At 38.5% G+C, this 17,524-nt stretch overlaps 1 protein-coding gene across 1 annotated transcript in view; it reads left to right on the top strand.

Moving 5' to 3' along the window:
- The window catches only part of LOC110831902 (uncharacterized), a 42,994-nt gene that overhangs the window by 10,528 nt on the left and 14,942 nt on the right, over positions 1 to 17,524 (top strand). The window contains exon 3 of the mRNA XM_087354529.1: positions 15,774 to 16,666. Coding sequence (XP_087210655.1) covers positions 15,774 to 16,666 — 893 coding nt within the window. The remainder of the gene's footprint in view (positions 1 to 15,773; positions 16,667 to 17,524) is intronic.

Raw genomic sequence — 17,524 nt, 5'->3', positions numbered from 1 at the left:
AGTCCGCCGTCAAACACAGAACAATGGATGGTCTGGAAGCGCGAGGAGGACACGCGGCACGAGGAACACGCAGACTCGGTGGTGACAGGGGCTCGTGATGTCCACCTCCCACGATTTGTGCACTGCAGAGGTACTGCGGGGATGAGTGGCTTTAGTACCACTCTGGTCCTCTCAGCCTCTGAATTAAGAACCGTTTGCGATGTTCGATTGTCAGTGAAGCATTTTCCGGGGCAGCCACGAACCATGTCCGAATTGCCCACCCTAAATATTTTTATTATATTATTATTATTATTATTATTATTTATTATTAACTGCAAATGGGTTTTTAAATGGTGGCAGTGGTCCTACAATAATATACAAAACAATAAGACACAAAAAACATAAGACAACATAAACAATAAGACACAACAAAACATAAGACACAACAAAAACATAAGACAACAAAAACAATAAGACACAACAAAACATAAGACACAACAAAAACATAAGACACAACAAAAACATAAGACACAACAAAAACAATAAGACACAACAAAATATAAGACACAACAAAAACATAAGACACAACAAAAACATAAGACAACAAAAACAATAAGACACAACAAAATATAAGACACAACAAAAACATAAGACACAACAAAAACATAAGACAACAAAACATAAGACACAACAAAACCATTAGACACAACAAAACATAAGACACAACAAAAACATAAGACAACAAAAACAATAAGACACAACAAAACATGAAACAACAAAACCATAAGACAACAAAAACAGTAAGACACAACAAAACATAAGACACAACAAAAACATAAGACACAACAAAAACAATAAGACACAACAAAACAATGAGACAGAACATTGGTAAGAAAAATCTATGGCACACTTCGTTACCAATTTCATCTCCGTCAATAGGAGGACAATAATAAAATTGACCACTAGGGTAGGATACGAGGATGTGGATTGGTTTCAGCTGGCCCAAGTAAGGGAATGATGTGTTCTTGATAAGTCTTCAGGTTCCACTGGAGGCGGCCACGAAGTCAGTGGATACTTCGCCTAAGCCGAGGTTTCCGAAACGCGTTTCCCTTATGAAATTTTATTCAAAAATTGTTTGTGCGTACCCTGTTTCCCCCTGCCCGTCTGCCTTTCTGATTTTAACCATGTTTCCTCTTCCCTGGGTCCGAAAAATTCTGCTGTTAATTGCAGAACAAGGGACGATTTTTCTCGAAATCCTTTGTCGCGTTTTTGATTTGAGCTCAGCTGCCGTTGCTCAGAGGCGCGAGCCCTGCACGTGCACCACTTGCCGCTCTGCGTTCGTTCTTTGTTTTGTTTGTCTATTATCGTAGTTTAGTTGCCCCCCGCCCCACAACATGGCAATGGTTACACATTAGGAAGAAAATCTCAGCGGGAGAGATTTGCGGGCCTGCTACACTTCTTGATGATATCTTGTGTATTTAAAACCGTAAACACACGAATCTAGCAAAAAAAAAAGGCGCTAAACATTGTGTAAAATACGAAGAGGTGCCTTTTAAGGCCAAGATTTACAATAACTTCGCTGGGCACAAACATTATTGAGATTATACGTCGAGAAATTCTCTGCCTGTTATAAAGTCTGACGGATGGCTTCTTGCCCCTTTCCTGAGCCAGATAAATCTGAATTAATTTTAGATTTAATATTTTAAAGGTAACTTTTTAATATTAGAACGCTGGCCTTGTAAGCCTGGGGTCTCGGGTTCAATTCCCGGAGGTGCCCGAATTTATAACTTGTGTTGGGCAAGGCCGTGGTCTAGGCAACACGGAGTTTTCCTCCGTGGCATCCCAACAATTACTCCATTCACACACAGAAGAAGGCAATGGCAAACCACTTCTGGATCATCTGCCAAGAACGTATATGAACAGGTCCCAGTCCCAGAAAAGGATGGAAGGATCCTGTTCATATGGACCTGTCGTCAGACAGAACACTACAAATAAAAAAAACCAATTACAGTCTTGATTTCTCAAATTATTATAAAATTCTGTTACGTAATGTACTCCATTTGAAACAGACCTCGACAACTTAAGTGGTCTCTGCCCTTTTTTGAACACAGAAGATTCATTCACACTTTAAAACAGCGGACGAAATTCTGAGATTGACCAATCCAACAGCTGTAATGATGGCTGCGGGTCTGGGAGATCGGGATTCGATACCAGACAAGGACGCGCCTTTTGGTCTTCTTGTTATCAGACGAATCGCGGGACTTGGATTCTCGCTGGTAAACAGAGAGAGGGCGAAGGTAAACATCATCTTCAGCTGTACTAAATGTCTCCAAAATCTTAAACTTCACCTCGGACCGATTGTCCCAGAATATTTTATCACTTACTTTGCCATGAAAGATTCGAGTCACGTGGTACATAGAATTTGGCGGGAATAATAACAAATCGCAACCCTGACTGATGGTTTTTAAGAAAATCGGCTGTTAAGGACGTGTGTGACAAATATTATAATGGATCTCAGGCTAGGTTAGGTTTTGGCCACGTTACTACCATTGGGTTTAGTGGGACGGCTTTAATCAGTTTACTGCTTAATGAATTAGAATTTTTTTTCATTAAATAAAATCGGTTTTGATCACCTATAAATCACACTGCATACGGAGTTTAGGGAATAAAATTTATAAAATGGTTTTTATATATTATGACGTTTCAACTGCTGATGTTATTGAGAGTCCACTAATTTAAGGCAGGGATGATTTATGTTTGTTATAAAATGAAATAGAATGAAATTAAACGTTAAGGGATGAACGAGAATACTGTCCTAGCCTTATTTAATTAATAATGGCCGCAGTATCTGTATGGAGAAAAGAGACGAGTTTTTCATCAGTTATATAAATCACAAAGTGAAAACTAATATTTAAAATGATTCCGCGTTATTCAGACATACAGTTTATTACCATACAAAATTCAGGAACTCACTCAAAGTTGAGTTATAATTTATTACATCTCAGAAATTAGTACGAACTTTGGTTATTAAAAGCAGGTTAAATCCCGGAAATGTGCGTTATTATTCATTTTAGAATATTTTATTTTCATCTTTGTCCTGTGATTTATAAACATTACAGTTCCCTATAATGACTATAATTTGGTAAAAAATACAATATTAAAATTAATTTTAAAATAAAATAATTTGTAAGGTTTTAGACTGGATTAATCTGACTTAGGATGCAGTTAAGTAAACTGTACTAAACATCTGGCTTTCGTAAAATATTTAATTGAAAAGCTGAGCACATGTTATCTTTTCAACATATATTTAAATAATGAAAAATTGTGTTTCGTTATATTTTGAATATTTGTGATCGTTCTTTGAAAAATTTCTACCCAGCAGTGGCGATGTGTGAAACATTGTAGAAGTCCCTTGTTCAAGTACCGACATTTCGTATTTATCAGCTCGAAGAACAGCGCCAATGGCGGGAGTTACCACAAACACAGACAACAGTGTCCACGTAAAATATGTGGTTAAACATAGAGAAGTGCAAATGATATTCCACGCTCGAGCCATTTTTGTAATATACCCACACGTGGCTAAAACCCCATCCACTAATCTATTTTCCCTTTTTCTTGTTTTTTTTTAAATCTCTTTTGTCTCAACGTCGACTGACGCTCCCTCGTTATTATTTACGATAGAAAATTGTTCCCGAAAGATGGCAGCACTTTCGCCCTATGCATGTTATATCCAGTAGTATTTTTTTTTTGTAAGAAACGTTTGTGTTTTGTTTTTTTAAAGTCTTTCTGTTTTACGAAAGACAGATGTTGAAGGAATCTTTTTTACGCCACACGAAATTTCTTGCACGTTACACGATTCTATCTCTCATACACGTGTACATTGTAATAAATAAAAAATTATGGTTACAATTTTTATAAAATCTTACTGTTGAAGGAGATCACAGGGGTCGATGTTGATCTTAAAATCAGTGGCTACAATAATTCATGTAATAAATGGTCCATAACGTATTTCTGTGTAAATCGTGAAGAACATTTTTTTTTTTGGATCTGACGAGAGAATTTGAAGAGAGGTGTGTTGCTATCAATCCTAAAATTAATTAATATTAACTGCGTGTTAAATTTTATGACGATTAATACATTTTAATACGACGTATAATTATCAATTTATTCTTAAATGTTGATAATTATATTTTACATTTCGCTGTACACTGTTTAACATTTATTATTTCAGATGTACATCTTGTTATTTATAATCTCTGTTTGTTCTCACTAACGAATTTTAAATTATAATTCAGACGAAAGACCCGTTGAAAACAACGGGACACAAAAAATGTCGATATTGGTCTCATATAAATTATATCTCAATGCAAAGAAAGCCATTCAAATACAACTTACGTTAAATAGCATAAATGAAACTCAGAATTAAATCGTCTGGTCCAGAGGTCCACAACCTGAGGCACACAGAAGCCTTTTAATGTTCTAATCGTCTTGTACAATGGAAAAATTTACTTGCCGTGTAATATTTATTTAATTAACAGCGAACTCTTAATAACAAAGTCAAATCAAGACACCGATCTCTGTAACAGACAAGTGCTACTGGAGATCATTTTAAAGGCAAACGTAAAAAAGCTTATTTCTTCAGCTGTTTATCAGAGAAACGTCTGTCTGTCTGTAACTGGTTCTAAGAAAATTAAATTTGTACCCAGCGGATAACGGCCGCCATATCAATGAAGACTTCTGATTCGTTATTATTATTATTATTATTATTTAGTGTTCTGTGTGACGACAGGTCCATATGAACAGGATCCTTCCATCCTTTTCTCGGACTGGGACCTGTTCATATACGTTCTTGGCAGATGATCCAGAAGTGGTTTGCCATTGCCTTCTTCTGTGTGTGAATGGAGTAATTGTTGGGATGCCACGGAGGAAAACTCCGTGTTGCCTAGACCACGGCCTTGCCCAACACAAGTTATAAATTCGGGCACCGCCGGGAATCGAACCCGAGACCCCAGGATTACAAGGCCAGCGTTCTAACCGCTAGACCACCGTGGCTATAGTTTCCTTGTACATTTACATAAATAACCTTAATTTATGAAACCCCGATTTTTACGCACCAAAAAAACTGGGAAAAGTTTGGACATCGAGGAGATTTCTTATTTTATTTTTTTCTCACCAAAAAGTAGGGGCCTAGAGATTAGAACTCCTGTTTCATATTCGGGATAAGAAATCTCGTCCCGGAGACAAAACGAATTTTTAGCGGTTTTCCTCAATCCGTCCAGGCAAATTCCGTGTTAATAACTTCAATTAGGAAAGACCGTTTCCTTCCACATCCTTTAAGGATCATTATTCATTAATCATGACATTATCCCACCTCCTATAATGATCAGTAACTCTTATTAATCTTAGATTCTAATTGCAAAAGCTATTATTCTCTTAAACAGCGTTAAGCAGTTGATATTCGTAATGGTGAAGTGTGGTGTTTACTTCGCGGTACGGGCCGAATTCGTAAATAATATTTAGACGGGCTTCGACTTCACACAGTTGCGTCGCTGGTGAACGGGGGCGTCGTGGCGCGCGATCCGACTGCGTCAGCCTGTGGACGAATGCGGACAGGTGGTACAGCGAAGAAACCGCACATGCTCCGTCTTTTTATTTCAACTCTTCTCTGTTGATTTTAACGAAGAGCCTCCGATGTGCCTTTGGGGTTATTGGCATCACACGCCAACGACGGACTGATGCATTAACTGAGAGCATTAACCCAGATAACATGAAACTTCTGATTGGTTACTTTTCCTGTCTCACAAATTATCCATCGAGCAGAGTACTCCTTTGGAAGCTAGTAGTCGCTCAGCTGCTCAAGAAATTCCCAGAATATTACGCACTGAGCACTAAAATCCACACCTGGATCCCATTACACGCCAACTGAATCCAATCTAAACACTCATGCCACATTTGTTTAAGACGCATTAAAACTGTTTATGGTGATTCTATTTGAATTTGGTGTACCAAAGAAACTGGTGAGTCTAATAAAATGTGCTTAAATGAAACCTGTAGCAAAATTCGAGTAGGTAAATATTTATCTGAGTCATTCTTCATCAAGAACGGTCTAAAACAAGGAGATGCTTTGTCTCCCTTGCTCTTTAACTTTGCGCTAGAATACGCCATCAGGAAGGTCCAAGGTAGGCAGGAGGGTTTGCAATTGAATGGGACACATCAGCTATTGGCATTTGCTGATGATGATAATTTATTGGGGGACGATATAAATACAATAAAGAGGAACGCAGAAGTTTTACTAGAGGCTGGTAGACAAGTGGGGCTGGAAGTAAATTCAGAAAAAACTAAGTACATGTTAGTATCTCGTCATCAGAAGACAGGTGGGCAAAATTATCTTAGGGTGGCTAATAAATCCTTTGAAGGGTTTACAAAGTTCAAATATCTGGGAACAACAATAACAAATCAAAATGACACTCATGAGGAAGTTAGGAGGAGATTAAATTTTGGAAATGCTTGCTACTTCTCAGTTCAAAATATTTTGTCTTCCCGTCTGATTTCTAAGAACCTGAAGATTAAAGTATACAAAACAATAATCTTGCCCGTTGTTTTGTATGGGTGCGAAACATGGTCTCTCACTCAGAGGGAGGAACACAGATTGCAGGTGTTTGAGAATCGGGTGTTGAGGAGGATATTTGGGCCTAAGAGGGAAGACGATGGGGCGTGGAGAAAACTGCATAATGATTAGCTTAAAAATTGTACTCCTCCCCCAATATTGTCAGGGTGATTAAGTCGAGAAGAATGAGATGGGCTGGGCATGTAGCGCGCATGGATGGGACAAGAGGTGTGCACCTGAGGGGAAGAGACCTCTGGGGAGACCTAGACGTAGATGGGAGGATAATGTCAGGCAGGATCTATGGGAGATAGGAGTTGAAGGAGACTGGATTTTGTTGGCCCAGGACAGGGTCCGGTGGAGGGCTTTGGTTAATTCGGTCATGAACCTTCGGGTTCCGTAAGCCATCTGGTTGGTTGGGTCCACTATTTGGGAAGCCTGAGGGGAAGAGACCGCTGGGGAGACCTAGACGTAGATGGGAGGATAATCTCAGGCGGGATCTATGGGAGATAGGAGTTGAAGGAGACTGGATTTTGTTGGCCCAGGACAGGGTCCGGTGGAGGGCTTTGGTGAATTCGGTGATGAACCTTCGGGTTCCGTAAGCCATCTAGTTAGTTAGTTAATCAGGGTTAAACATCTGTTGACTTCTATCAGACTACGTAGCGCTACAACCCATCTTCGTACACATCGCTATGAGAAATTAAAAAATCAAGATTCGCTGATCTTATTTTTGAACCAAGTGTTGACTCAGTCTTTACTTCCTTGGCGTCTGCAGATTCTCAGAAGTTGCAGTTGGGCTCAATGTTGGCTGCAGTTTAATCTCCTTCGTCTGTTGTTCCCTCAGGGTGACAGACGACGTTAATGCCTCAGCTTATTGGCGAAAGTAGAATTCATGTGCAGGTCAGGTACGTTCCTAGGTCGCAGGCGCTGGTCCTGTGTCGCTTTCAAACCAAAGGTTTGCGCTGCTCTGCGGTTGCTCTATTATTAGAGGAGGCCAAGGCTTCGATCGGGGTTTAGAGCCAAGAGAAACCGACGAACAGAAATACACCGTACGAGTATTCGTAGGTCTGGCCGCACCAGGCCTCACTTTACGCGGTCTATGGTCACATTCCGAAATTTTGAATCGCTTATTAGAAAAGCTGAAGCCATAATTTGGAAAGTTAAGTAAATAATTTATCGCCATCCGCTATAGGTTGAAGGGAGTAAATTTTGACGAGTTTAAATCGGGAGGGTTGCATGAGAAGCTTGCAGTGGCAACTTGGGAACCATCTCAGCATTTGCTTGAAGACAGAGGAAAACCAGGGAAAACCTGTGTCGAGATGGCCGGTCGCATTATCTTCCGGATGCAAACCGACCACTAGGCAGCTGTCAGGCAGTTTGTTTACAAATCACACGCTCGTAGAAGTCCGTACCGCTAAGAAAACACTACACTTCACCATTACAAAGTTCAACTGGTCACATCTTAAATAACCTAACCTAACCAAGAATTCTGTCCGTACCGCTAAGAAAACACTACACTTCACCATTACAAAGTTCAACTGGTCACATCTTAAATAACCTAACCTAACCAAGAATTCAGTCCGTACCGCTAAGAAAACACTACACTTCACCATTACAAAGTTCAACTGGTCACATCTTAAATAACCTAACCTAACCAAGAATTCTGTCCGTACCGCTAAGAAAACACTACACTTCACCATTACAAAGTTCAACTGGTCACATCTTAAATAACCTAACCTAACCAAGAATTCTGTCCGTACCGCTAAGAAAACACTACACTTCACCATTACAAAGCTCAACTGGTCACATCTTAAATAACCTAACCTAACCAAGAATTCAGTCCGTACCGCTAAGAAAACACTACACTTCACCATTACAAAGCTCGACTGATCGACTCTGCTTAAGGAAATAATCGATATTAACAGTGGCAATCGTACAAAGCACGTAAATATAAAATGAAGAGTTATCGATTGTTAGAACAGGTGGTACATATAGTTACCACTGGGCTTTAAGAGGGTTAATAATCTTGTTTGTCGCTAACTTTCGGACAGAAGGAAAACAAACGCATATATTTACGTAAACAAAATACATTAACGAAGGAGGACTTAAGAGAGCGGACAGTATAAGGTTCCAGACCTCGCCCTTTTAATTCCGACGGACGTGGAACGCACAGATTTGTCCCGACCACTGTAAATGTCCGTCCTATAAACAACTTATTTCACACTCATCGTAACCTCAGGTAAGTGACGTCACGACAAGTCCCCCTCCCCCGAACGGGCACACCCGTTCGAATATATTTTCCTCAGGCAGTGAAACTGCCAGTTGTCGACTGCGCTGTGGCTCTAGCCCGTTCCTTCCTGCGCCTCTGAGCGGGAACATGTGTGACACATGACACTTCGGCCCCAACACAACGCGACAGCTGCTCGCTTTATTTTCCAGCCACTTTTTACGCCTCTCTCTCTTTCCTTCGGTTATACATTACATTATTTTTCATTAGGACTCAACCCCCGTCTTCCTCTCCGTGTCTCTACTCATCTTATATGTACTGCTTTTTGCTCGATTTCCAGACTCATTATGAGTTTTTTGCATTGAATTTTAATTTCTGGTCGTGTTATATGCTCAGCTTCATATAATATACTACAAGCAGCACCTGTTACCATATTTTTGTTATAAATAAAATCGCCTTGCACTTGCAGAATGTGGATTCGCCTGAATGTAAATATATAAATTTAGAACGACAATTATAAACACGCCATTAAAATGTCTGATAAGAACAAAACACATTCTGTCTCATGTTAAATAATAACAAAAAATTCAAACCTCTTTCTAGGTTGTTACGCCGTGTAGTCTGGCAGAAGTTTATTGACGTTTCAAAGACGCTTACCGCCTCCATCATCAGGGAGATAAGTTCCCGTAATTTATACCAGACTACAGACAGACAGACATAGGGACTTCCTACACGATCCCTAAACTCCACCACAGAACTTATTTCTATTTTATTATTTTCGAATCGCTCTATGGACTCACTCGTCCAATTAAGAGTGACTATCATTTTCTGTGATATTAGGAGTGGATAAAGTATACTAAACCAAAAAAAGAGGATTTTGAAATTTCATTAAGAAGTTCGTCTCTCAGTCTGTAAGCTTCATTAAATTTCACTCGGGAGATTAAATTAAAGGAACGAGAACAGAGCATGTAGAAGGCATGGGAGAAACATGAAACGCTAACAAAATTTTGGTCTGAAACCTAACAGTTAAAGATCACTTTAGGAATCAGGAATGAATGGGAAAATAAAAATTAAAAGGGTTTTCGGCGAAAACCGTGTAGGGGGTGTGGTTTGGGATTCAAATGGCTCGGGATAGCGTCGAGGCGTGGGAATCTCTTAACACGGAAGTAAAATTTTCAGTTCCTTAGAAGCACATGATTTCGTGATCAGCTGAGATAATTCTTCTCCAAAATTATCGTTATTATGTTATCTCAATACAAATAAATATATCGATCGTATATTTATTCGGGGATTTTTTTTTATTTTGAAAAAAGTGAACAAGTCTTGAAAATGTAATTTAAAACCAAGGACACACAAAAAATATTTTAAAGAAATCTCACGTTTCTGTGGCATGTGTTAAAGACATTAGCCTATGAAGTCAGCGGCAAATCTTTCTTACTCTCGGCATCCAACTAATTCTGTATTGTTGGGAAGATCAGCTCTTGAGAGGGTTAAATTTAGCAGAATCTATTTCTTCACTGTTAGTTATACATAGCTCATTCCAGAGGAGACCGACGATTAGATCCGATAAACCCTCGCTCCTGGTTGAGTACTAAAACTCTTTTATGAAGGAAGTTTTACGAACTATTTTCTGTGTATCAATTTTTACGTTTTTTAATTCAAAATATCCGCAAGAGTATCACAATATATCGTCTCAATCTTCGATTGTTTCTCGAAAAGTTTGGGTTATCTCCATAAAACACCTTAGACGAGAAGAATTTATTAAATTCAGTCGAAATGAAAACTTCAGATCATACAATGCATCAGATGTCAATGATTTGTACCATTTTTAATTAGCTTTCTAAAAGTTATTTTTGTTAATAAATGTGTTTAAGAACTATCAGGACAAAAGGAGACTCTTCTAAACTGAAAAAAGTATAAATTTGTATTGGTTTAACGCATTAAAAGTAACCTCTGAATCATTACATATGCAGCATATAGAAGAATAAATATTATCAAGATATCCACAGTTTTTATTATTAAGCTAAAGCCTTTTGTAAATTAATTTATTTTTACTATTGTCATATACCGATATTATAACAATTATTTATTTTAATCCGTCTGATCACAATATATTTTTTATTTAAAATTTCTTATAATTAAGATAATAAAATATCATTGATGTTTCATATCGATTGATCGATTTACATTTCGGAACATTTACACAACATGTTTCGGTTTTTATAAAACCGTCATCAGGTGTAAAATATATCTAAGAACTTAAAACTTAATTATGATTTCTGTTTGAGTTTTAAGTTCTTAGATATATTTTACACCTGATGATGGTTTTATAAAAACCGAAACATGTTGTGTAAATGTTCCGAAATGTAAATCGATCAATCGATATGGAACATCAATGATATTTTATTATCTTAATTATAAGAAATTTTAAATATTGTGATCAGACGGATTAAAATAAATAATTGTGATAATATTCACAATATGACGCAATTACACTATCTTACACTACCGCTATTATGTTTAACAATAAAGATTACAGAAGACGTAATTGTATCACGATGAGCAATATATTAGGCACATAGAAGTTTAAACCGAAAATATAACAATATAATACAATAAAACAGCATATTCTTATTGATAACAAAGTAAAATCTGATAACTGTGCCTGAAAAATCATACGAGAAACACTAGTAAACACTTTTTGAACACGAAGCTTGTAAACAGCGCTCTCTCCAACCGCCATCTTGGACTGTACTTGGAATACCAACATGACCAACCTAATTGCACTAAATTTAAAATAATACACCTGTCAGCATAACATTCTTTTATTTTGGCTAGGAACTATTAAAATTCTCGGAGAACGCGTATGGAAAATGTGTTTTCCGTTATGGATCACGTTTTTCAAGCCTTGTTATTGTCTTGCAACCTCTTTGATCAATACACGACTAAAAATGACCACGTTCTATAAATCAAGAAGGAACCTAACCTAACATTTATATGCGCTACACGACCAATTGCATTCTGGGGCGCCTGCACAATGATACTTTATCGTTGTGATAATCCCAACAGCGACAATTCTTACGTGTGGGTGTAGATGTTAACTAATAATAATACAGTAAGCTATTCCCATCTTGATGTATTTTTCTACAAAGGAAATTTTCGAGAGAGAAACAGGGTGATGGTACATCGAAACCCTATATCTCGTGCCAATTTTCTTGGGATGTACAAAACTGTCCTGTCCACAGCGGAGCGAAGCCAAGACTAATTTTTTCAAACGTAGATTCAGAATGCCTTTTTAACATTTGCACACGAAGACGATATAAATCATTTACCAGTTACAATTAGTGTTTAGACCAAATTATTTTGAGTGATCGACTGTATAATGTTAAACACATTAAGAAGAGGGTCCATAAAAGTTGTGTTAATATTCAAAGGCTAATTCCACGCAGCGTAGAAATTTATTGAGAAGCTGACAGTCGCTCATTTAGCCAATCGACATTGTATTTATTTATGATTCATTATAATAGAAAACTTCCATTTGTGATTAGGTCTAGCAGTTTGTTTATACGCTTATAATCTTTCATTGCGTGCTATATTCCTAGCCCATCTCACTTATTTTGATCGTAATATTCAGATTCGGGGAAAAATTGTGAGCAGTCTTCTCCATTCCTGTCGCTCGTAGTCGGAACGCGACCATCGGCTACCTGTTTCTCCTCACGTGACGTAAAACGACGTTTTGGTCCGAGTAACTGCAGAGACACTTGAACGTCACAGGGCGAAACGTCAGTTTTTATGTGACTTCCGGTCCACGCAGACAGGACCACAATGCACTCTGTTTCTTGCTGCTGTGCACTTCACAACTCGACGTTTCATAAAAACCGATTCAGACACACTCGTCTCGGTGACGTCGCCTTCTGAGATTCTACACGCACCGAAGACTCAGAGCTGCATTCTTATTTATGAACTTTCGCGTTTACCCTCAGCGTGCACTCGGAAGCCTTACACATGACAGCGATAAGGTTTGTGTATCTTTCAGAAAACACAAATTTAAAAAAAATAAATAAATCTACGAAAAATGAACAAGACCACCTGCATGAATAAATTAACATCATGTTTCCTACCCAGTGGTTCGCCGTCCACTGTTGGAGCACAGTTCAATTTATTCCGCTACTCAAACCGTGGTTATCACTTTTATTACCACAGGAGAAAAAGTGATATGTTACATGTGAATGTGTTCTCGTTTCGTTTTATGAAATAAATTTTTATGTTAAAAAATCAATGCTTTTTTTTCGATTTTATTTCATTTTTCTGTATTTGTTCACGGCAAATAAAAATTTATAACGACGTAATTGCGTATACCAGAGTTTCTCAACCTATGGCTAGCGTACCACTAGTGGCACGCGAACTAAGTAAGATAATCAAAAGATATAAGAATTTATAACTTGTGTTGGGCGAGGCCGTGGTCTAGGCAACACGGAGTTTTCCTCCGTGGCATCCCAACAATTACTCCATTCACACACAGAAGAAGGCAATGGCAAACCACTTCTGGATCATCTGCCAAGAACGTATATGAACAGGTCCCAGTCCGAGAAGAGAAAAGGATGGAAGGATCCTGTTCATATGGACCTGTCCTCAGACAGAACACTAAATAATAATAAGATGAGGTGGTCTAGCGGTTAGAACGCTGGCCTTGTAATCCTGGGGTCTCGGGTTCGATTCCCGGCGGTGACCGAATTTATAACTTGTGTTGGGCAAGGCCGTGGTCTAGGCAACACGGAGTTTTCCTCCGTGGCATTCCAACAATTACTCCATTCACACACAGAAGAAGGCAATGGCAAACCACTTCTGGATCATCTGCCAAGAACGTATATGAACAGGTCCCAGTCCGAGAAGAGAAAAGGATGGAAGGATCCTGTTCATATGGACCTGTCGTCAGACAGAACACTAAATAAAATACATAAGTTTTACCTGAACGCATTTGGTTAGTGGTACATTTAATGTATTAAATTAGAATTAGTGGTACGCCAGCGAAAAAGGTTCAGACCCCCTGGAGTAGACGATTTCCAACAGCTTTAGCCTCGGGACACGATTATTAATCACTAACTTTCAAGGTTCAATGAAGTATCTTCGATATTAACATCACATAAACATGTTACTTGTGTAACTCAAAGGAAAAGATGTAAGACAGGGAAGAATCTCGATGAATCAGAAAGCTTCTTCATCGTTTTCCTCAGTCCCACCAGGCAAATGCGTGGGCAGTACCTTAAAATCAGTCAACTTGAGTGAAAATATATGAGATTTCACGGCGGTGAAGATGATCATCTTCTGGGTCACGGCGCCGTGTAGACTCGTCTGTAGATACCAACGTTTCGGAAAACATACTGCCTCCATCTTCAGAGTTGTAGTGTATTGACTAAAGATTCCTTACCTTGGAGACTTGATGAGCATTTCGCGTGATTCTCACTGTAAACAGCGATTATTTCCTTAAACAGCGTTAACCATTTGATCTTTGTAATGTTGCAGTGTAGTGTTTTCTTCGCGGTACGGACTGAAACCTTAAATATGTAATATTTAGACGAGCTATGACTTCAAAGGGTTAACCAGTTGATCTTTGTAATGGTGAAGTGAAGTGTTTTCTTCGCGGTACGGACTGAAACCTTAAATACGTAATATTTAGACGAGCTATGACTTCAAAGGGTTAACCAGTTGATCTTTGTAATGGTGAAGTGAAGTGTTTTCTTCGCGGTAAGGACTGAATACGTAATATTTAGACGAGCTATGACTTCAAAGGGTTAATTATGACTGATATTTATCTGGAACTGGTTTTCATCAGCCTATCTTTCTCTGATCCTCAAGATCGATAAGATGTGGAGACAAACAAATCTCATTTGAGATACAGACTCCAGTCACTGATATTCCGCTGTTGGTGAAATAGTTATTATTCTTTGTGTTTACAAATTTTGGAAGGCAACAGAAATGTTCTTCATGAGGATTTATTTATTTTTGTTTTTGTACGGATGTGGAGATGGAACGACATTCTTCAATGCACATTTTATAACGTGTTTCATAAGACGCTGGGTGCAAGGCGTGTCTGAGATACGTGACAAGCGATTATGACTCTAAAGGCACAGACTTTCGTCACATATGTCACAGATGATTCTGTACCTTTCTTGAAAGGCGAACCCTATGAGTAAAGTTTTGAAATTATTGATGTATCTCAAAGAGATGCTGAATATGTTCAACCAATGAGAATGTAGACGATTCTGTTCAAGCCAATCATAGAAGAGTGAGGGACTAAAACGTGTTTTTGTTATACTAAAGTCTCTCTCTCTGATTCTTGAATGACATTCTATTTTGATTCTCGCGTTTGCATTCAGATGCAAGTTTCATTTCAACGTATTCAGACGCCACTTCATTTTGTGTTTACGATATTTTTATATTCAACCGGTGATCTACGTGGTAATAACTCATCGAGCTGTTAATGACATTTGCAATTTTGGAAAATATTTTAGGATTCCGAAAGCAAATTTCCAGCTGCATTTACGAGTAAGTAGTGGACATTTTTAAAAATATTTTTTTGTATCTGTATTTCCTTTACGAAATTTCCCCGCGAAGTTGACAAATATTTATGAACTAGTGTAGTGCCTGTTAAAAACTAATCTCGTCACTTTGTACGTTAAACGTTCGTGTTTATTTTGGATTCAAATAAGAAAAAAGAACACGTGTCTATGTACCTGATATTCAACAAATACATACACCACTGCCAGTTCAATATAATTTTAATATGACATTAAGGTCTAAACGTCAACACAACGGACCATATAAAAATAATGTGTAATTTTAAAAAGGAATATCTAAACTCTGTGTATGTTTTATGTTTCACTGAAAAATTTCAACGCATTCGTATTTTGCATTCTTAAACTTCAAATAAAAACCTATTACGTTTCTATTTCTCGTTTGCAGACGACGCAGGGTTGCAGAGTCGAAACATGCACCTCGAAACCATAACTGTCGCAGCGACGGCCCCGGGTATATTTTCAACGCGTTACGCTCCGACGTGTAACTCGTCGGCGCCTTTACCCCTGAGCCCATCCTCGTACAATCTCTCTCACCGACCAGCTCTTCCTCGTTTCGTAAATCACAATTTCCCAGCATATAACTCTCCTGTACATTCCCAAGAAATGTCAAACATGCCTCTATCCTCTACAAGTGATATTATCGTTGTGACCGACTCAGAAACGCTTCCTAACTATTCCACAACCTTCCATAACCACAATAACCACAATTACATGATCAGTCTCATTCCAGTGTCCCCCAAAATCGAAGCCCATTCTCCATACTCAGAAACAGTGCAGCATCAACACGTGGAAGACACGAAGCAGGAAGTCAAATTTGAAAACAGTGAACATTACGCGTTTATAAATTTCCCTCCGATGAGTGGCGTAGGGAAAAATGAATCCAGCGCGTTGGATGGCAGCAATGACGATTTGCTGTCGTCGTCAGCGAACAATGGAGACGACATAACCTCACTTTCTAGGGGCACCGGATGTGCGTATGAAAGCGACGGACTCCTGACAATATCACCTCAGGTCTCTGACGACCATCCTCAGATGTTACCACCAATCGGCTCTATTTCAAAAAACCTCCACATGCAGAATGAGGTGCATATGAACTTTCTTAACATGAGCAGTTCCTCTGTTAGCACCAGAAGGTCTTCGGCGAAATCGACGACTGTCAGGGGAGGAACGCAAGCGATGTCCTCGTCTCCTCTTGGGGAAGGCGTCGTGGATCTCACCAGCCTCATCAGGTGTTCGCCGACAAGTCTGATGGCATTTAGCAGCTCTTCGTGCTCGCAGGTAAGCAACGCCCTCGTAGTGCTTGCCTGCTCGTTATCTACTGAATAAATTAGACCAGTGGTATTCAACCTTTTTTGTTCGCGTACCCCCAGATATAATTTCTCTTCAACTTTGTACCCCCAAAGTTGTTGGTGTATAATTCGAGTTATACATAGTATATAATATACATCTAAAATAAATTAAATAAATTATATTACTGATTATTCAGTGTTTATCATAAAATAATATATTTTTTAAAAATTTCACGTACCCCCTAAGATGTCTTCGCGTACCCCCAGATATAATTTCTCTTCAACTTTGTACCCCCAAAGTTGTTGGTGTATAATTCAAGTTATACTTAGTATATAATCTACATCTAAAATAAATTAAATAAATTACATTACTGATTATTCAGTGTTTATCATAAAATAATATATATATTTAAATTTCACGTACCCCCTAAGATGTCTTCGCATACCCCCGGGGGTACGCGTACCCCAGGTTGAATACCACTGACTTAGACTAAAGTACTGCAATCAAAACTGAAGTCAGTGGACTCGTTTTAACAAAAATTTTAATTTGAAGCCCAAAGTTTTGACGCTTCCTAAATAATGATGGGTTACTGTCAATTAGAAAAATAATCTACGAGTAGAATGGTGACGAACTTTAACCTCCGAAAGTGCTCCTAACCTTACCTGGCCCTTTTGTGTCCTCACTGATGTTGTTCGCACGTATTACAAGTAATCAAATTGATACTGCCCTTAATTAATAAATTATCAAACAAGAACCTGGTTTAAATCACCTTCCAGAACCGGTTAGTCTTAAGTGATTTCGCCCTTCCTCGGAAGATCGCTGAATATTGCCTGAAATAGTCCACGG

This window comes from Zootermopsis nevadensis, unplaced genomic scaffold (genome assembly GCF_977971745.1).
Source record: "Zootermopsis nevadensis isolate Lab colony 2312 unplaced genomic scaffold, Znev_1.0 Znev_ptg000023l, whole genome shotgun sequence".
NCBI lineage: Eukaryota > Metazoa > Arthropoda > Insecta > Blattodea > Termopsidae > Zootermopsis > Zootermopsis nevadensis.
This window is presented reverse-complemented; position numbering and strand designations above follow the sequence as displayed.